We start from the raw sequence: 23,193 nt of genomic DNA on the forward strand, positions 1-23,193 counted from the left end.
TTATCAATAATCCTCATCTACCAGTATAGTGTCCATGAAAAGGTGCATTTGTTTTAAAAAATACAGGCCTCTAGAAAAAAGGATGGATTTTAGACTTTAAACTTTTTCTCTTGATCAGAAAATTAAATCCTGAAAAATGCTTGAACACTCTTCTACAATTTCAGCTGTCCAACACCTATAAAGAACCATCAGTATAAAGAGCTACATCTCAAAAACAGAACACAGAAGATGATCTTATATTTGTAGCCCTTTATGCTAGAAGAAAATGTTATAATCAGAAAATGGACTGCAAGTCTCACTGAACCGCTTTAATCCCCAAAGGGTGATTTAAATACTAATCTAAACTGAAAAGGTTTCAGAGAGCTTAAAAACCATATCCCTTAGTGATTCTGCCATGCCTATTATACACACAGACATCTTAACATTAGCATTTTAAACTCCAATATTAACACTGCTACAGTAAGAAATACTCTGTTTCCTCCACTTACATCCTTTCTCTGCCCACCCAATACCTTACTCTAAACAAACATGGACACTCTACTGCAGGACCAGCACAACCTATTGGCAGCCTTGTAGATTCAAAAGAGGTGAAAGTAAAAGAGTCCAAAGTTATTCAGCAATACTTTTTCCAAACTATGCCACTATTTGCCACATAAAACAAAAAGAAATCTTTTTACCACAAAAGGAGATATATCTTCATAATGAGACCAAATCAAGAAGATATTAAGCTAAATGGCATATTTTGACATCTGTTTACATTCACAGAAACAGAAGACATCCTCTTTCACACCATCAGAAGATATAATGATCTCCAGCTCCATTGTTTGTCTAACTACTGTAGTGTATCCTGAATGCTAAAAGCCTCTAAGTGTAGGTGGCTGAGTTGCCTTTTAAATCTTTTTCTCACCTGCAACCACTCAGAATCTGCTGGCATAGAAAAGACTAGATATTAAAGCTACTCAAGTCACCCTGGCTTCTTCTGAGTAAAATTGATGTGTAACTCTAAATCTACAGAAATATGTGAGGTGGTCTGAAGGGCTACAGTTCCCTCAGCCAACACAGCTGCTTACAGAGTGCACATTACGGTTAACAGATAACAGTAAGTGTCCAAAAAAAAGGTTTAAAGTATTTCACAAACAAACAAAAAAATGAACTCTCTGCTTTTATGCTTTAGGATCACATAATTTACCATACAATCACTGAGTGAGTGAACCTCATGCACCCTTCCCTCTGGCGAGGCAAAGTGCACAAAGTCTGTGTGTTCTGTTGGAAGACATTTTCTCATTCTCCGTCCCTGCAGATATTTAAAAAGAGCCTGGATGTGGCACTCAGTGCCATGGTCTAGTAACTGCAACGGTAGTGGATCAAGGGTTGGACTTGATGATCTCTGAGGTCCCTTCCAACCCAGTCGATTCTATGATTCTACGATTTTTGAGTCCACAAATGAGAGGTTGACTTAAAACAGCCAAAATGGATTTAACAAAGGGTAAACCATGCCTGATCAACCCAACTGCCCTCTAGGGTAAAACAACCAGGTCTGCAGAGAAGGGAACACTAGTGGCTGCTGTTCATCTTGAGTTCTGCAAGACCTTCATCACAGTCCTCCACAGCATGCTTGTACCTGGGTTGTGAAGTTACACCTGGATGGCTGCACTAGCTATATTGGTAAAAAAAAACCCAAACAGTTGGATTGTCAGGCTCAAAAGGTAGTGGTTGATGGCATATATTCTTCAGAGGTCTACTCTGACACCCACACAGCCTGATAGTTTCACAGATGATCCTCAACTGGGGCAGCAGTCAATGCATTCAAGGCATACATTCAGGGGGATCCAGGCAGTCCTGAGGAAATGGTTAAAAAAGAAACCCTATGAAACACAGCAAGGACAAACAGCACAAGTCCTGCACTTGGGACAGGCTAAACCTTCTATAGTTTAGGGTGGGAACTGACTGGCAGGGTCCTGCTGAACAGCAAGTCAAACTTAAATCAGGAGAGGACTCTGGCAGCAAGGATGTCAACAGTTCTCTGTTTCTATTGTCAGGAACGTAGCCAATAGCTTGAGAATGACATTTATTCCTTTTTACTCAGCAGTCAGTAAACTACCTCTGAAATTCTGCACCACAGGCAGCAAAGGACCACCAAAGTCACTGGGAGCTGGAACACTTGTCATGTGAGGAGAGATGGAGGGAATGCAGCTTTTTCAATTTGGAGGAGACTGGGATGTGACCTGATGGAAGTCTTCCAACAATAATATATTAAGTTATCACCAAGATGACAAAGCTGCTCTTTACCACTATAACACTAAAGTCTTCCACAGAACCACCTAAGCTTGCAACATCCCCTTCAGAAGAAACCCCTTGCATTTATGATTCTCACTTGTCTCCACACTTTTCAGATAGCTTCTTCAATTTCTCAACATTATTTTGAATTCTAATCCTTTGCCCCATGTACCATCACTTCCTACTTTGTAGTATTTGCATACTTGGTAAGGGTAATCCCTATTTCATCATCCAGTCATAAATGAAACATGAAGTGCTACAAAATGGCAGATGACCACAAGAATTTAAGCTGATTCACTCCTCGTCTCATTTAACCAAATTATTAACAAGCACTCTTCACCATTTTTTTAGTATGGGCTTTCTAATTTGCTTTGTGTTTACTGTACAGTAATTCAAACTAGAACTAATGACCTTGGGAGAATTTCAATTAAAAAAACAATTAAAATCTTTATGAAAAATCTAAATATGGCATCAGCTGCTTTCCTTCTATGCAATAGACTCATTTATGCTCTGGAAGTAAATTGAAACTTAAAAAAATTGCTTATTCTGAAGGAGTTCACAGTCACTATTTCTAAACTCTGTGTGGCAAAAAATGTGATTTTTTTCTCTTCCAGTATTTTTTACAGGGAGATCCATCACCTTTTTTAAAGGTATAAAGTATGCCTGACCTCTGCTGGTATTCTGGAACATTACCCATCATTCCAATGGTTATCACCAACCTGTCTGATATGGCTTCTCTAGACATCCCAAATGAAATCTACACAGTTCTCAATCCTCTGGAACTGATAACTACTTTATAAAATTTTCCTCCCTGTTTGGGTGTGACTTCTTCACTTTTCCACAGGTACTGTCAATGGCCTGACCATTAGTTTACCACCTTACCCAAGCTTAAGGGGGGGAAAAAAAGACATTAAGTCCCAGATTACTGTCTCGAAACCTATCAACTGATTTCCCCCAGTATAAAAACCTTCCAGTCTCCTAGTTACTACCAGGTTATTTATAAAAAACTGTTTCTTGGTATCATTGACAATATTTACTTGTTATAATTTGTGCGTGACAATTCTCATTTCTCCATTTACCTATTTGAGCTTTTCTATTATGTTTTCTAAACCTCTGTAACTTCTGTCCTATTCTTCCTCATGGCAATCTAATTTCCCTTTCTTTCACTAGAGTGACTGAAAGCAATGAAGAATTCTTAATTTATCCAACTTGGGTCCTTAGTATCTCATGGGTTTGTTTTTAATTTACTGGAAGAGCTATTGCTTCTTCTTACCTCTTTTTTCCCCAAACCTGCTTTGTATGCTATCTTATATACCAGTATTAGTTTTCATTGTTGCTCTTTCTCCTTCCTTTCTTTACTATGTTTGATAAGTGAATCCTATCATCACCAAATCAGTCTCAAGCAAGCTGCTTTTTACCTTCATATTCTCAACTGTCTTTTTACTAGGGTTTAGAACCAAGTGTACAGAGATCTGTCCCCTGATAATCTGTACTGTTAAACAAAGTCACAGATTCTATGAATTTCCTGCACAGTTTGTGTCCAGTTCTTTTCCTTTTCTAGCAAAGTTCTGGGCAATTTGAAGGCTCTATTTTAAAGTTTTAGAACTACTCATTCCTACTAATCTCATTTTCTGTCTGAATAAAGAAAAAGCAATTATAAAATGAAAGCAGCAATAATTTGTAACTTGTCTATTTATTAGGAACTCTGGTAAACCTGTGCTACTTCTTTCAGCTAGTTGAAAGACATAGTTGACACCTAGGAGTAACACAGCCTTAATTTCATATTGAAGACACATATGAAAATCAGTAAATTCATAGCAAAGCAAAACATGTTTAATCATCAGGTTTGAACATTTTTGATTTTTGCAAATGCCTCCGGGTGTGTGTTTTGTAACCCCTTTCACTTACAAGTGCTATCCAATGCTTCTGACATTCTGCTGAACTTGTGTTGCTGAACAAGAGCTTCAATTTAGCAGCAACTCCAGCACTGAGCTCTGTGGCAAAATTCTGATAACCTATTTTCCCACAATTCAGAAGTTATGCAAATTTTGAAAAAGTGTTCAATTATATCAGTTAAAACACAGCCATAAGAGCAATTTGGTTTCCTTCAGGAGTAAAGCAATGATTTCTGACAAATGCTGTGCACCCTAAAGCCTCTGCTATTTAGCTTCAGAATGAGTGACGTGGAGAAACTGGGTGTACAAGGCCTCAAAGCACAACAGCTCTGGCAAAGAGAGGAATGCAGTAGTCACAAATATACCTAGCAGAGAGCTAAAGAGATGCTCAAATCTTAAAATTTACCAAGGAAAGTAATGCTAAGTCTAATGACTCTCTAAAAAAAAGCCTGAGTTTGTTATCACAGATAGGAAAGCCTAATGTGTTACCTCATCCACTGTTCTGCTAATATGAGACTCTCTTCTATGGTACATTTAACATTCTACAATCCTGAAAATATGAGAAAGTAATTGGGCTCTTGCAACTACTCTCACAGGATTATTTTACAACATAAAACCTCACTGCTCATTTGAGAGCCTATTAAGTATTCTGCCAGGAGTAAGGAAGATCCTCTCCCTGTGTTTTTGTTAAATAATAAAATCAAAAATCACATTAAAAAACCACAAAAAACAACAAAAAAGCCACCAATAATATAACCCCCTCCTAAGTTAACAAAACAATAGGTTTTAGCCTGCTTTGGTTTCTGAAATTGCCTCCTGACTGTGAACTAGATGGGATTAGGCAGCACTGTCTTCATGAATCTACAAACTAAAGCAAAGTGTGGACTAATGGTCACATCTTGATACCAGCACAGATCTGAGCAGCAAACTGTACTGAGGACAGCTTCTTCAGGACTCAGATGGGTGACATAATCAGAGTACTCTGACAATTAAGTACTAGTTATCTGCTGTACTACAAGTATTCAGAGTAAAAAAAAATAAATTCTCAGAATGAAACACAGACTAAGAAAGCAGTCCTGCTAACAATTTACCTTGCATTCTCTGAATCATTACTGACTGCAATTTTTACTGAGTTATTTCTATGCTGTAATTGAAGAAAAAGAGCTGTAATAGAACCAAACTCAGCTTTGACTGAAACAAATCAGGAATTAAAGCTAAAAATCAGTACTGCAGATCAAGGTACCGAGGTATTTCTCAATTTTTTTTTTTACTTTTTTCTACAAAATTCACTGTTACATGGTGCAAATAATGTAAAACAACAGCCTGTGGGCTGTATACAGAACATGCCTTTGATTTAGGGAAAAGTACACCTGGTATATCAAAAAAACCCACTAGACATGGATATATCACTCTGATCTTAGAAAACTGAAAGTCAAAACCATTTTAAAACTGGAAATTAAAGATTATGAGTGTAACATATTTACATTGAAAACCCACCATTTTCTTTTGAATAGATTAAGCTAAGAAGTTGTGTTAAAATAACTGCCTGTTTTGGACGATTTTCTTTTTTTTTTTAAACTTTCTGCTGAACACTTAGAGTTACATCATAACCAAAACAAAATTAACCATATGAGACAGTCCTCCTAGTAAGGAAGAATTTAAACAGCTAAACTGTGAAATGCATTAGAAGCTTTACATTCATTAATGGCACAATTCACATTTCTAAAATGGCTGTAAATTTGCTTTGTACTAATATGACTGAAAGTATGAAAGAAGCTGGAACTCACTGCAAAAAAGGAATTGTACCACTTTTCCTGAAAATTCTATTTCTCTTATTCAAATGCACCACATATGTTCTGAGGGACACTGCCACACAACAGAGATGGCCCTAATGGTCAAGGGTTAGTTTTGCTTAAACCAAATTATTCACTGGTTTCCTTCCTTCCTCTCTCCTTTCCTGTGAACTCAAGATCTTTGAAACAGGGCAAAGATGTTTATTGCTATGCAGCTCTTGGAAGATGACTTTTGATCTATGTATTCTTCATCTGCATCAGCAGACTCCTGAAAAAATCAAATAGTGGTTCTCATGGACCTTCTGGACTTACACAAACCACTGATGGAGTCCAGGCTCAAAAAAGTTTAATTAATAGAAGATGTAGACTGATCAATACCAGATCACACAACAGGAAACAGTTCTGTTTCTCCCAGAAAGTTAATAATTGCTGTTTGAAGGCATAATCAAATAACCCAAAAGCATGACAATCTGTAAGTCTTCTTAATAATAAACCAATAAAATTTGCCAGGACATCTGCCTGGCTCATGGTGCTTTCAAATACCAGATACTTCTGTAAGATAATCTCTGGAACTTCCAAGATTCTGTATTTCCCACCTGACAGAGCTGAACAATGAAGGTGGAGGCAAAGTGCAGAGTATCTAATACAACTTCTGCAGAATGCCTGCAGAAACCAGAGGTCTAGAAAATCTGACATATAAAGAAAAAAACTGAAAGAGATGGGGTTCTTTAGGTTAAGGAAGAGAAGACTCAATGACACTTAACAAGTCTTCAGGTACATAAAGTGTGGTGCAAAGAGTCAGGAGTAATCTGTTTCTCTATGGACAAGACAGGAAGACATGAAGCTTAACTTCAGTGAGAAATGTCTCTGCCATCACCAGTAGTAAAACTTCCAAACTGTAAGAACAGTGAACTGATCAAAAAGGTGCCTGGGTAGCCTGTGAAAATTTTAGAAACAGGGAAAAACAGTCATAAATGACAGGAACAGCTGATCCTCACATTAAGCAGAAGAATGGCCTGGATGACCTCTTACTATTTTTTCAGCCCTATTTCCTTTAATTTTACCAAAAAATGTAATGAGATTATTGCTAAATCATTTAATGCTATGTATATTTTATGTAAATTTTAGCAACAAAGATTGAAGTTCAAAAAGATTCCCATAAGCTCTATATGAGGGATATGCTTTTTTACAACTTGTTTTGCTGCTTCTGAAACAGCATATTTTAAAACCCAAGAAAACTGTAGGAAGGAACACCATTCAAAGTTACCTTCTCTGGTTTTCACACCATGTTACTTCATAAATTGAAATTAACATGCATACAAGTATGTCATTTAAGTTGGCTCATTCTTACTAAACTCAGAGTACTAGACACCAACTGTTCTGATGGCTAGGGTGCAAATCACAAAGACATTCAGCTTATAACACTATTCTAATCAAGAAAATATGTAAGAATAAGAACTTTCTGCTTTCTTTCCATTCCAAAGTGAAAACTCAAAGGAATCTCCCACAAATTTCTTACCATTTTATAAAGGTCTGAAACACTGATCTGATCTGAATCCACAACCTCAAAGTCCTTCCGAGGAACCAAATCCAGCCCCAAATGTCTGCAAAAGAGAAGGAAGGAGCAATGGTAAGTATGAGACAGTAGTGTTCAGTCTTATCTACTGCATTCGCCAAGAGCAAAACCACAAGAAATACTCAACTATTTAAGACCTTTTGCAATTGTTACTCATTAAACAGATAATCCTTCTAAACAAAAACAAAACACATAGGAAACCAAAAAACCTATGAACTTGCTACTGTTCCTTGATTTCAGTGGAGCTCCAGCAATTAATGCTAGTTAAAGCTTCTGGCCATATGCTGGTGCTATATCCAGTTAATTTCACACATAGAAACATAGCAGCCAATTAACATCACTACTCTGATTTCTGCTGCAGTATTTCAGTAGGTTCCTTCACTACATAATGAAAAAGTACATTAGTGATCCTGTTATAACATGCACACAGATACTGTGCCTTGGAAAGCTGCTCTGAAATTCCTGGTGTTTGTGCAAGTAACCTCCAAACTTTATCACTGTATGAACACAGCATTTTATTTTTTTTAAATATTAAGCAATCACTGCAACACCAGAAAGAATTTCAATTGGTATTTGTAACACACAAAAAACTCCATTTAATTACTCTGAATTGAAATATTTTGGCTCAAATGAAATATATAAACTATTATGTTAAAAAACAAACAAACAGTGCTAAAAGGATGACTAGTGAGAAGTTCTGTAGTAAAGGATGCAGATCAGGTGACAGATGCATGTGAGTAGCAGGTCTAATAAGGTATTTTGTATTCAGAAAAGTAAATGAACAACTATCAACAATTAATTCAATTCTATACTGTAGAACAAGACAATCTAAAAGGTGTCAAAACTCAGATCTGCAGATCTTCAGGCTCTGAGACAAAGAGTTAAGAACATTCAATTAAAAGCTATTCTAAACAGACATATTAGGAGTAAAATTTAACATATGAATGAACTATTTTCCTGGTTTTATCTTGTGTAGCATTAATATTTATGCACAGATAGTTTATAGTGAAACTCTTAATGATCTTAAAAAAAATCCAGAAAAGGTGCCCTCATAAGCTACCTTTGCACTCTGTCACTAACTATAAAAGCAAAAGCCAATTTGTTGTTGTACTCAGAAAGGGAAACATTTGCAGAGAGTTGGTCCTCATGGCAAATGAAAAATTTTATTTCAAAAGAACTTCTCAGGTACTGCAGAATAATTGTATGGTGCAATAGACACAACTCTCCAGGCAATTCAGTGCCTCTTTCTAAGCAATTAAAACAACAGCAAGTCCAGTTACCTTTGCTGACCACTGTACTTCTAATAATTTCCCATAAGTTTTCCAGCTTCATAATTCTTATTGAAACTTTAATCAGGTTTTCCTTCTTTAATTATATTCCTGAACAATATCTCAAACCATTATACATTATATTCCCAAATTACATCCTAATCATATCTCAAAAACATAGCTCAGCCCTGGTTCACTTGCTGGCAAACAACTGTTAGACAGTTCTGTAATTCACATTAAAATATTGTATTGACAAATGGGAATTTCCATATTCTTAATTCTTAGATAAAACCAGTTCTATTTTCAGAGGAAAAAGGACAAACTTTCCATCTTCGATGCAGTTTTCATGCCAAATATGTTTCTAAACTGTAAGGCTAACCCGTGAAAGTGATGGTTATACACCTTTTACATGGTGTTTTGATTAAACCTGTCAAACACAAGTTATCCCTGGCCCAAGATCAGTATCTGAAAAATGTGGCTGCAAAGATGAAAATTACTTTATCTGTTTTCCACAGGAAAAATATTAAAATAAGAATGCACTAGGTAATCCTTAAACTTCAGCTGCCATATGAGCCTGCGTAGATTAGAAAGTCCAAAAATAATTTAAAAATAGTAACAGGTAAAAATAATAATATGCAAAGAGTGCACTTTAAAGCTTTTTTAAAAAAGCTAAATATCATATCCATTTACAGACCTGGTCATTCACATGTCTACACCCACCCCCTCTCAAGGTATCTTTAAAAAAGAATTTATCCACAACATACAGATATTCAGTAAATTATTTTCTAATGGCATTATCAAACTCGCTTTTAATTGCATTACACTTACAAAGCACCATTACAGGATTTACAGAAAGAAATTGTCAAGGCTAATCACAGCCAGATATTGCTGTATTCTTGTAATTTCAACTCTCTAGAGAACCAGGGTCAAACAGAGGTTGGACTCATTACTCAGTACATGACACAAGTATTATCTCCTACTCAGTGATGTTCAGCACAACTGCAGCAGCATTCCTGTGAAACTTATCTACACTATTTTTAGTTAAATCCCTTAACACCATGGCTTTCCATGCCAGAAGATTCTCATTCTCTAGTACTATGTTAATCCTGTGCCATACCTGCTCCTGGCAAACAAAGGTGTCTTTTGCTTTTTTGCTAACATGTTGGCATTTACTGTACAGGTGGAAGTTCAGGTTTATGCATTTAATTTCTATCTAATATTTCTTGTCAGCAAAGGACTGACAACACAACGCTTGAAATGGCAGTGACAGTCAGTGTCCCACTTTCACTCTCTATTCTCAACTACTGTGGGAATAGAAGAGCACCAGCTGCCAAGCAGTATTTCTCCAAAACACAGCATGCATAAAAATTAGATAATGTGCTGTCTTGTTTATTTGACGTTTCCTCCCTCCACAATACTTCCTTTTACAAGCAAATTAATGTGCTTTTTATTTGCCTTAATATTCAACTGTCTTTCAAAAATATTTCCCAAATATACCTACAAAATCTCCCCAAGCCTATCAACTACACCTTCATAGCATATGGCTGGGATAAGTTCAGCTGACATTTAGATATTTGTCCTCTTCCACATCGAATTCTTAACATTTTTTTCCTTTCTTTGGGGAAAAAAAACCCCAATCCAACATCTGTAAATATTTTCCTCTCAACTAACAAAAAGACAAGCTTATAGACAATAACAGTATCATTTTTTAATACTAAAAAGGGATTAATATGCCATTCAACTTCAGGATAATTGGGCTTTATAAAAACTTGATTTTAATGGTAATTTCAACGAATCATCTTAATATCTAGTATTTCCTTTATTTAGAATAAAAATGCCACACACCATTTAGAATTCATAAAACTATGAGTTGTAACAACTTTTCCTAGCAGAACCTTGCAGAAATAGGTCGTTTAACTAAAAAAAAATATCATTAAGATGCACATCCAAACTTGAAGAACAGATTGGAACAACTCATCACTTCTCTAGAGTGTGCAATATGTCGTCCCCTTTGATGCAAAACTGGGTGCTTTACCTTTAATCTTTCCAGCTCTAATTTTGCAGTCACCAGTTTTCCTTGTGTGCCTTCTCCCACTCAAAGCCCCATTTAATAGAATTCATATTTATATTACACAAATTCATTTGTTAAGGTGGTGAAATGAAATAAAATAGTCCTGACAGCAATTCACATCAACTATGTGCAAAATTTATAAAAGACCTCAAAGGAAATACAATACAGAAATCCATGGGAAATAAAATGTATGAAAAATATGTTTGTGAAAATCAAGACTGTGCTAATACAACCTGATTCTTTTCTTTGACAGAATTAAGTTCTTTTGCATACAAAGGAACTGCAGAGGCTGTAATCTATAAAGAAATCATTAAAAAGCAGAGATGTAATGCTAGAGAAGATATCACATTTTAAAATGAAGGTGATGAGCTGAAGCTAAGTAATCCTTGCACAGATTTGATTAAGGGGAATGGCAGCAAATGGTTCTGATCAGGGAGGCATCAGACTACACAGAGGTTATTAAAGTGTTCCTCAAAGACTGACATCCAAGACAGTTCCTTACAGTCTTAATCCCAACTCAAACATTTCTCCAGGTATATTCAGGAGAAGGAAAAAAGAGTATTTATTTACACAGAAATGGCTACTATTGTTGCTGCAGCCCTCTTAAGGGCATTTCATCGTATTTAAATGGTTTACTCCTATTTTGCTCACTTCTGATGCTACAAAGACACCTACTATAATAGAAATATCTTTAATTCTCAAACCCATTTCCAGATATTCCAACCTCATATGTACATTTACCTCCAATGCATTTTATGAGCTTTAAGCTAATTGTTATGACACTGCCAGGAAGTAATTATTATTCACATCAAGAAAAATGTCAGTAAGATAAGTCACTCAAGTCCAAAAATAACCTCCTAAGGATGTGAACACTAAGATTTACAGCTTTTAAATTTTAAGACTATGCTTATTTCATTGCATCACAGTGTTTCATCTACAGTGTTACCATGTTAGTAGGGAGTAGATACTAGCACTGCATCTGCCAGTGGCTTTCCAACTGCAATTCTGAGGTAAGAGAAAGACCATGACTTTAAAATCATGTTTTATTTTCTCAGTATGACAGAGTGTAAGATTTATTTCTAGCAAGTCTCCTCCACACACACCACACCCCCTCCCCCTCCTGTTTTTCTTTTTAAACATTCATGTGTAACTTTTGGCTATCTGTGGATCTTTCTGTGCAGAATTTATGCTGACTATTAAAAAGATTTATTTTAATACAATGACTTTAATAACATTCTATGGGAAAAAGAATAACCTTTGACTAAAAGGTAGCATAAAGCCACAAACTCATCTTGTTTATAGCTTTTATCTGTCCAGAATCTCACAGTATTAGTTGCTCCCCCTCCCCTTCTCTGTTTCTATGCCTAAACATAGAGTATCTATCCCACATTTATAGAGAAGGCACTATTTTCCTTTTAAATGTAAAAGGGAAAAGTAAAAGGGAAAAGTGTAAAAGGGAAAAGTGTAAAAGGGAAAAGTGTAAAAGGGAAAAGTATAAAAGGGAAAAGTGTAAAAGGGAAAAGTGTAAAAGGGAAAAGTGTAAAAGGGAAAAGTGTAAAAGGGAAAAGTGTAAAAGGGAAAAGTGTAAAAGGGAAAAGTGTAAAAGGGAAAAGTGTAAAAGGGAAAGTGTGCTCAGAAGCTCAGTCACCTTTCTATTAATCTCCTGACAGACATTATATGAATCTAAAAGAAACTATCCTGAAGATCATTTAAGATGATCTCTGATTTTAAGTTACATTACTAAGAAGAAACCTTCATCTGCCTTTGGTAAATAATGTATACACACAGTGCTGCAATTCATTTTTTGCACTGGAGCAGAAGCAGAGCTCTTAAGAGTTCAAACAGAAGCTCTGCAAGGAAGATTCTTCCTTTTGGTTTTTATGTGAAAGTTTCTAGAATTAAGCAGGTTTTTGTTTGTAAAAAAGGTGAAATCTGATTTTCCATTCCAAGCACTAGTAAAAGCTGAAGAAAATACCCATTCATTAAAGAAAAACCTAAAAAAAAAATTTCAAAATCAACTTTTACTTGCAGCATGATTTAAAATGGAATGATGAACCACACATTTCAGTTTATAAGATGATAAATTGCAAATTTAAGCTATATCATATTTGCTTCTGGACCTAAAATACTGGACATGTCCAATAGCATTTCAGACTTCAATAGATCAATATTGTAATAATTCATATTGGAATGAAATGTGGTTTTTTTAACACAAATAGTTATGACATTGTATAAACCCTAGCAATATGGGATATGCGTTGAAAGAGACTTTGAGATTTTAGCTGTGCAAAAATACAAAGAAGAATGCTTAAAACTAAATGTTGAAAACCACAGAGATGCTTATCTGGAGGTAGTAAATTCCACTCTTCTGAACATCTGGGAAATACAGAAGCAAAATAGCAGGAATACCATCACTGTATGCATACAAAACCTGGCTGACCAGGTGAGGTCACAGAGCACCCCAAAAGGGATGCATCCAGGATCATAATAGGGAGACTCAATGGATAAGCAACAGAAAATTAAGTTGTTACAATAATCAGTATTGCATGATGGGAATGACTAGCAACAACACGAAAGCTTAACAGAAACAGTTGTAAAATAAATTATATTCCTACATTTTTAAAAGGCCAAAATAGAGAACAAATCTCTTAATATTTAGAAGTATTTAAAAACAAGCAAAAGAAGTTCACAGGAGTAGTTCTGAGAGCAGTCTAAATTACTTCTTCCTCAAAAAAAACCTGTAACTTAATGGAAGAAATGTACATGTCCCTCCATTTCCCCCAACTCCTGTGAGAAGACAACTACCAGAACCACTGCCAGTGTTTTTCAGGGAAAATTGTACCAGCTCCCCAAGCTGAGAAAACCTAACTGGTGGTGACAGGAAGTGTAAATTTCCTGTTTGCATCACTCCTTCCCAAATAATACAATGCACTGATAACCAAAGTCAGGATATAAGTGGCTTTACACTAAATAACTGTATGTGCTATGTTCCCTGCTTGCAGAAAGCTAACTGGTCACAGAATGTGACTGTATTAGCTAGAATAATACAGACCTGCTCCAATTATGTACTTAAGCTTCTCAGTTAACAGAAATGCATGTTAGTGACAATACTTCCAATTTATTTTTACTGCAAATCTCAAGTATGACAGAATAAGTAATGAACGTTACTTGAGAAAGGGCAGTGCTATGCTAATATGTAAATGAAAATCATTAGGTTTTTTGAGAGATTAAGACATGCAAGTCATGAGAAAACTCAGTGAGGGGAGATAAAAGACAGGAACAAAACACTCCCAGAAATTCTATGGGAAAGAGAGATGTTGCAGAACTCACAGACATTTGTAATTAAATATTGCATAGTGTACTAATTAAATATCTTTTAAGTAATCTTCCTTTGTATGCAGTTCCTTTATTAATACCCTCTTCTGTTTAAGCAGGTAAACTCTAATATCATGTACTTTTTTCTGTAGGGAGGTCAGTACTTGTTTTTTTTTCCTAAACATGAAGTCTGAGCAGATTAATTTAATCATTAATATATTTATTAATTTCAATGATGCTTCTCCATAATTTTCATGCATTAGATTTACACTTATAGTTTTAATGTATTTTGTAATTAAGTATTTCATGCTTATTTTTTAAAATTTTTCTATAGACATTTCAGTTAACAGCCAATTCTTTTCATTGCTGTCTGCTCTCCTCATCTTGTTTTCTTACATTTCTGCAGTTTCTTGTTGCTAATTTCATCCATACACTCTAAGCAAAACCACCTAGGAAACATTAAAAAATGGTTTCTTGGGTCTCATTTACTCCACTGGGAATGATAATGGAAAGTATCTGTAACTCTGAACTGCAGAAACAATGACTTGATGCAATCTATGAGTCTGTGTCCTTCAGAGTTTTCTTTCAACAGAGAGAAAAGAAATGTAGTTGGGGTCTAACTAAATCCTCATGAATGTATTTAAGTGTGTCCCTCAGAGGGAGTTCTGAAGTTGGTGACTAAAGAACAGAGCTATAACAAAGATAGGTCAGTGACAACCATTTGGCTTTCCTCCTTGTCAGCTTACAGAATTCCTCCTCCTTGTATGCTGGTTAGCATTAATCCTACTCCTAGTTGAAAATCAGTCACTCTATACCTGAGGAGAGTGGTATTTCCTTAGAAAAGGCCATATGCATGTCATGCAAGGCTTACCTGCCTGATACACTGTATCTCAGAACAAAACCAATTCTGGTGGAGGGATAATTTTTATCTTCTAGCAATTTATTACCATTTCAGCTTCTATCTGAATTGCAGTCATCTTTGCCTCTTAAAAAACCCACAAACCATTCCACGATGGAACTGACCAGGAAAAGTATAAATCTCCAAGAAATGTCAGCAACAACCCAATACAAAGATTATGTAATATAATTATATAAAAACTCTAAATATCACAGCCTCAGCTCCAAAGTCACTGTCAACAGTGAGATTCTCTAGTCATTGCACCAATGGCTAAAATACTTACACTGACAAATGGGTTTTTAGTATCTATGAGCATGTACTCCTAGGGCTAATGTTCAGTACTATATTGATATAAAGTGAATTGACCTAAACCTTTTATAAGTGCAGACAGCCTTAGAAAAGACCTAACAATAAGCAAACACACTAGTTTTATAGAGTAGAACTAAACACACTAGTTTTATAGAGTAGAACTATGCAATAAAATCACTGTAAAAAGTTATATTCGATTTCCAAATAATGAAAGGTTCTACTAGTGTATGAATACTCACGGAAGGAAAAAGTTGTTTTTTTTTCATAAAAGCTATTTAAAAGTAATTAGAACAAACAGTACCCAGGTGGTACCTGTACTTACTCATTGCCCCAGTCCAGCCTCACTGTGAGGTGTCTCTTGACCTCTCGCACCTGATCCTGTGTCAAGTGACCTGACAGCAGCTGTCTACGTAGGTCAATGAGCTCATTCATCACATGGCGCAGTTTGTAGAACAGATCTACCTTATGTTTCTGTAAAGGCACATTTTTGGGAGGAAAAGAGTGAGAAAGGAGAAGGGGTGGGGGGAGAGAAAGAGAGGAAAAAGAGAGAGATTAATAAATTTTTGAAAGAGTGTGAGAAAAGAAAGGAAGAGAGAGAGAAATTAATATTCATTCAACTACCCTACAGTAACATCAATCCAGTTTGTACAAGCTTTAAAATATTGACATTGAAAAGTAGTGTTAAATGACACTACTTAAACTGAGTAAATTTTTATTCCAAAAGTTTCGGATCAGTCTGCTAAAGGGTCCATTTTCTGATGGAACTAATGCTATATGTAAGAGGATTCATTATGTGCTGCAGTGTTCACTTATTCCAATTATATAGTAATTTCAAAGCTTTAAAGTAACAGAGATGTGAAAAAGTTAGTTTTCTCTCAGCAGCTTAACTTAGCAGTTCTTCAGAGTTTTAGCAGCAATGATTCGCCACAACAGAAAACCACTTTTAATATTTTTTATATTCCAATTACTTAAATTTACCCAGGTGTCTGTATTAGGTGGGGAAGATATCAGTATTCATTATCTGCAGTCTAAAAGGGCCTAAAGTAACTAATGACAAAATTAACCTGCAAAATCACTTTAAAAGAGGAAAATTACCATAGACAGTAAAAAAACCAACCCACACTATCACCATGGAGAGAAAGGAGAGGTAGAATAGAGTTGAAGGCAGCTTCATTCCAGGCTTGTATGCATTAGAGAATTCAAAACAGTCAAAAGTTTATAATGCCCCTCTTCACACCACAAGAGTCTAGTGACTAATAAACTCCATTGGGGATAGGAGGGAAGTGCACCTTTTTTAATGACTTTTCTCAGCCTTCTCCCTTTCAAGACAAAAAGACCTTCAAAATTCTACACTAAGCTAAGCTGATCAGGATTCCTACACCCATGGAAAGAAAAGTGCTTAAAGTGAAAGAGATGATCCTGGACACTATGCTTCCACAGAAATTGATTTTAAGCACTGGAACCACTCGAAGTGATTTTACTTTGAGTTCCACCCTGAACAAACCTGAAACCTTATCATCTTCTTAGTAGCTAAATGTTTTAAACAAATGCAAATCATTCCAGCAGGAAAGCATTCATCCTGTTTTCCAGTAAACTTCCATTCAACCTATAAGCTTTCATTTTTCATCTAGCTTTTTCACAAGCTATGAGCAACGAGCACTTCATCACTCCCTCCAGAGTGATCCGCTGTGCACATTTACAGATTTGGCAAGTGTTTTGCATCTGGAATAGAAGTGTAAGTATTTATGCAAAATATTTTATGGTAAAAATAAAGGTGTGTCAAGGGCAAAGAATCTGGATAACCTCAATAAATTGAGGACTCTCTTCTTACAAGCAGCACAAGTCTGTCCTCCAGCACATCTCATTGCCTTATTTTACTACCCTCCGAAACAGACATTTGCTGTATTTCTTTGATTTGATATTACCAACAAGTAATCCTTATCAATGCTCAATAATCATATGTACAGGTACACATCAGAAAGTGGAATTCAGACAATCTTTTTTTTTTTTTTTTTTTTTTTTTAAGACTCCATATTAACTCTAGAGATCCCAGAAGTCAAAAGATGGTTCTGGTTCTCCCCTCTCTACCACAGGCCAAAGCAAGGGGAAATAAAATATTTGTGGGTTGTGACAAAGTCAGGGAGATCACTTGGCAATTACCATCCCAGTGAGAGAGTCATCACTTGGAGAAAATTACTTTAATTTGTTGCCAATTAGAATAGAGCTGCTGCCTCCCCACAGACACAGACACCTGCTCCAGACCCTCTTATTCACCTCCTCCTGCTCCGGCCTGGGTGTCCCTGGGGCTGTTTCTTGCTCTTTTCCCCCTCACCTTCACTCCCCGTGTGGCTGCTTTCAAACGTGCTCCTGTGGAACCGGCCAGAACCAGCCAGAACCGGCTTGAACCACCCCCCGCCCCCTCACACGGAGCTCCCCTCACACGGAGCTCCCCTCAGGTTCCCGCCAAAACCGGGTCAGAGCACCGCAGCCCCAGGGCAGGAACACCAATTCCCTGTTCAGTGCCTGTGGTGGCTTTGAAATACTAAGGGTGTTGTTATTCCCTGAGCAAACACCACACAATATGAACACACCTTATACTCATTTTGTTACCATGAGCTCATACTGTAAAGAAGTCAGGATTCTGCCTCTCTCAAGAGCAGTCCCTCAAGACCTTTCCTATAGCATTGCCTTAGGCTATGATGGGAGAGAGGGGCACAAGAAACAGTTTCCTTATAAAAGCAAGTGAGTAGCTTTTCCCAGGTTCCTTGTTATGGATTTCAGTATCTAAAATAGATACTAAAGCCTGCCAGCATTATCAGCACATGAAAGGAAATAGCAAAGCTGGAAACAACACAAGTCATTCCTTTCTTTTCAGTTTTGTCTGCTTTTTTTCTAATTATTTAATTCTTTATTTTAATTATTTAATTATTTATTAGTTTATTGATAGTTAGTTTCCTGGTGTCTCTCCCATATTTAATGGCTTTATAATGTCATAAAACTGTTAAAAGGACACAACAAGAAGAGAATCCTTTTTGCTTTATGAGACTTCTTCAGAAGTATTGCTAACTACACTAGATAAATATAAGTCAACCTTGTGAAAGATAATACAATAAGGAAAGAGCCCAAGAACATAAAAGAAGCTTCCTTTTTCTCATCACATGACCCCAAAGATCTCTCTAAGATCAGCACAACCGAAACAGAAATATGAGTGAAGTAGAAAGATCTGTAAACATGGGGGAAAAAATTCCATATAGCTGCAGCTGATGATTGTTATGCCTGTAGGAGATGTATAAAGACCTTCTGTGTTGAGGATAACCACAGGTTATATTTTCAATACCCTCCCATCTGCCAAGCCAGCTGTTTCCTAGTAGAAGGTCATCAGACTGGGGTGACTTGGCCTTCGTGAATCCATGCTGACTACTTTCCATCTCCTTCTTGTCCTTCATGTGCCTGGAAATGTTTTCCAGGATTAGTTATGACATCACCTTCACAGGGACCAAGGTGAGGCTGATCAGCTTGCAGTCTGATGGGTTCTCCTTGCCCTCAGTGAATACAGGAGTGATATTTGCTTTCCTCCAGTCCTCCAGCACCTGTTTCAATTGCCATGATCTTTCAGTGATGACTGACAGTGGCCTGACAATTTCATTTGCCAGCTCCCTCAGCACTATTCCATCAGGGCCTGCAGACCTAGGTACTTCTAGTTTGTTGAAGTATTCCCAAACATGATTCTTTTCCTCCAAGGGTAAATAATCCATGCTTGAGACTTTCCCCTTGTCTCTGGAACCTGGGATTTTTAAAGGTTGGTGATGACTGAGATGAAGGTAATCAACACCCCTCCCTTTTCATATCCTGTGTCTCCAGGGCCCCTTCCTCAGCAGCTGGCCTACATTTTATTGCTTATGTACTTACAGATGCTGCCTTTGACATTCCTTGCCAGCTGCAGCTCTGGGTGGGTTTTGGCTTGGACAGTCAATCTGTATTCCTCCTGGACTCCTTGTCCCTGCATTCATCTTCTGCCTGCTTATGATGTAAGTTTTGCTGGGAGCTCCTTGTTCATCCATAGAAGACTCCTGGCATCTTTGTTTGACATTACTGCTTTCCTGGGACAGACTATTCTTTGAGGTTGGGTGAGGTGATGCATCTTGAAACAGTTTCTTGGATCTCTCTTCTTTCCAGGACCTTAATAACAGGACTATTTCAAGATGTTCTCTGAAGAGGTCAGAGCCTGTTCTCTTGAAATTCAGGTTTGTGATTCTGTTTGTTGCCCTACTCATTCCTCTCAGGATCTTGAGCTCTACATCTCAAGGTCACTGCAGCTAAGGATACCTTGGACATTCACATCCCCAACCTGCCTGTCCTTGCTTGTAAACATGATGTCCCAGAAGTGAATGAGTTTTAATAAGTGGAGCTAAAATTGGTATCAAATGTTCCCTGCTCATATCATCACCTTCTATTTCCCTTGTAGACCTGTGCCCCCTATTTACATGAAAACCACAGCATAATGGTATTTTACATCCCAAAATAATCTGTTGTGGTCTTCCAGAGGGAGAATGAATTACTCTGGTTCACAGCAAGTGTATTTCTTCTTTCCCCAGAAGCTCTGAATTCACAGAGCTTTGAATATTGGTAAGTCTGGTTGAAGGAGGACTTCCAACCTCCCGCAGTCTAACCCTAACATCTGCAGCCAGCAAAAGCCATTTATCTAGAGGTATTAGAAAAGGAGAAGCTGTATAGCCTTCACCTGAAAAAGATACATCATCAGGAGAATTTGAGAAGACACTGCATTCAAGGCTAACTGAAAATATTTACCTGTCAGAGAGGTAATAAATGAAAATATTTTGCTCTGAAAGAAACTGAAGCGGTACTGAGTAAGTGCAGAAGCCTCTACATATTTCATGCTTTTAGTAAGCTTTTTACCATTATTTAAATGCAAAAAAAGCCTTCAAACATTCAGAAGAAAACTTCCTATCCATGACTAAATGGCTATATTCTTTTGCAAATACAAAAAACCCATCTAAAGGTCATTTTCTGCATGACAGAGAAACTATATTACCTTTCACATCAGTTTTAAAGCAGACTTAAACAGAATGCTTCTATTTCCATGTTGAATAAATATGATGGTAACTTTGTTAGAAGCTATATTAATAACTAATATTCACACTAATTAACAATAGTTATAGAACGTACACAATAAATATCTATCAAGAAATTTAATCTGATTACAGTATGTACCAAGTGCTGTTAGGTATTTATTTTCTGCTTAGCAGTGCCAGATTCTCAACTCAAGAAATATTTTCTACCCAAAGCATTTCCACTGCATTTAGGGTAAATAGCACTGAAAGATCAGATGTTTAAATGCTTATCAGGAAACTACACTTCCAGTGTACTTCTACCCTTACTCCAGCTTCTCTCATACAGTGGCACACAGTACACAAAATTAATATTCTCATTCACACATGTAGAGTGGTGTAGAAGTAATACTACTACTTTACACCTGACAAATTCAGCAAAAACAGAAAAAAAAATCCAAAAGAAATCACAGGGTGTGTAGAACTGGGTCAGTATGTGTAATCTTAAGTGTCTCTACCAATTCTTTTACTCCCATAGGATGTTCCTGCAGGTCATGCAAAACAAGCTCATTATGCTACAGAAGACTTTGCCAAAAGCCAAGCTTTAAAATTGTATTAGGAGTACCCAGAATGTTATGGAAGAACAAAAAAAAAAGGCAAAACACACACTATTATTCCAATAAAATACAGAACACAGACCATTATTTGCTGACCAGTTTGATTACTGCATCTTGTAATTAATCATTCTGGGCATGATGCCACCATTTGTCCTCCAATGTTTCCATGAATCCCTAAAGAAAATGGATGAATGTATTCCAGAAGTTTTCCAACTTCCTTACTTATCATGTAAACTTAAAAATTAGACATTTCAAAATGGTTCAACTCCAAAAACATTTTGGCTATGCTTCACAGAGAGGTTTGAGTAAGTTTCATTCCTCCAAAAGAGACAATTTCAGCTACGGAGGAGCAGTTATAAGGAACAAAGCATATTGCTTCCTCATGTCTTAATGTGTGAGAGCATCTCCTACTTTTGTTTGTGATTTGGGTCACAAAGATCTGTTTCAGAGAGAGCAAACAACATGAAAATTCCAGTTTTATTTTGTAATACTTATTCTGCAAAGAACTAGTAGTATCATTACCAACATTTCCTGTAATTCCCACATTTCTACATAGATAAATATTGAGCATAGTTTCCTTTAATTACAGTAAGAAACAAAAAATTATGTAACTAATAACAGAATCCCACTTGCTCTTAAAATCTTGACTTTAGGAGCACTGTGTTGTTAGCTAGAGATAAATAGAAAGTAAAAGTACACATTCACATTTTACTTCTAGCATTTTATTCTTGTGCAGGTAAAGGCAGTGCATGCAATGCAACATGTTTTGAGGCTGCATGGCCTGGATCCACCAGATTTAATTAATACAATGAAAACCAAGATGAGCTCAGTTTTGAGCCTGCCATTTCTGTCAGAGGAGGCCAACTGAACCAATACTACTGATAAAATCACAGATGCTTTGTGCATGTTAAAAAATGTTAAAAAAACAGAACCACTCCCTGATTTATCAGAAAGTTGTAATACTGAACATTAACTGAAGAAGCTTCCAAAATCAGAAACCACTGTCCAGCAGAGGAAAACACCTTATAGGAGGTTTTAGATCATTTACTTAGCAATTTAAAGAGAGAATTGCTCCACTTCTACTACCTTACACAGATGTTTAGCACAACTCTAATCCAGAAAGTACAACTCCCAGAAAGAAGAATGAATGCAAACCTCTTGATTTTAAAAATGTTTGTTCATAAGTGTGGCAGTTACACCAGAAATATTTGTAATGAACCTGGGGCTGGTAGCTTTTTAACTGCAGATTTTAAACAAAGATCCCAGTAACATCAGAACAATCCATGTTTTCCCACTTAGGAGTAACTCATTATGAAAAGCCAATATCAAAACATTCCTGTTTGTGTGGAATATTGACATTTTGTTTGTCCATTTGTTTTACTTTGGGCCACATTCTGAGATAGAAGTTAGGTGTTGTCACTGCTGCTTAAGATGTAATAGCATGCTCCATAGAAAAAAAGCCAAAAGGGAAGGAAGAAAAAGACTGGACAGTCTAGCACTGAGGATTGGTATAATGGTTAAAAAGTGCAGTAAATAAGTCAAGCATTATGTCAGCATTATTTCTTGACTGAAACACATCTGGCAGCAGTACCCTTTAATACACCACTAATTCTCAGCTGCCCAATCAGTGCAGCCTCTAAAGCAGAACTATTGACTCACCCTTACCACTTCACCCACCACCTCAGTAGTTTCTGATCTCCCACTCAGTATCTGCTGCTCTCCACAGCCTTTGAAACACCAGTAAGCCAAAAAAAGTACTGAATGTCAAACTCTTACATAGTTTCTATATAAACAGCTGAAAAGATTGTGTTTTCACGTAGATACAAATCATCAAAACCCACAAAAATACATTTGTAGGAGTACAAGAACTAGTGTATCATCTCTGAAAGGCATCACTAGTGAAATACTCCTTAAAAACTGTTAGACTTTTGCATACAAATGTCTTGACTGAGAATATAAATCATCAGTACAATATATCAACTTCTTAGCATTTTTTTGTATTTTAGTAATATTGCTTTTCAACACAGCTGCTCCTGACTAAACAGATTTAAAGATTCATCAGTTCCAAGACTATAAAGGATTATTGTGATTATCTCCTCTGACTT

The 23,193-nt window shown here is 36.5% G+C and overlaps 1 protein-coding gene across 1 annotated transcript in view; it reads right to left on the reverse strand.

Annotated features, from left to right (window-relative positions):
- DOCK3 (dedicator of cytokinesis 3) overlaps nt 1-23,193 on the reverse strand; it is a 183,891-nt gene that overhangs the window by 111,754 nt on the left and 48,944 nt on the right. Inside the window, exons 7-8 of the mRNA XM_030458632.1 lie at nt 15,725-15,873; nt 7,485-7,569 (exon numbers count right to left, since the gene is read on the reverse strand). Of these exons, the coding sequence (XP_030314492.1) occupies nt 7,485-7,569; nt 15,725-15,873 (234 nt within the window). The remainder of the gene's footprint in view (nt 1-7,484; nt 7,570-15,724; nt 15,874-23,193) is intronic.

Source organism: Calypte anna, chromosome 12, assembly GCF_003957555.1.
Source record: "Calypte anna isolate BGI_N300 chromosome 12, bCalAnn1_v1.p, whole genome shotgun sequence".
NCBI lineage: Eukaryota > Metazoa > Chordata > Aves > Apodiformes > Trochilidae > Calypte > Calypte anna.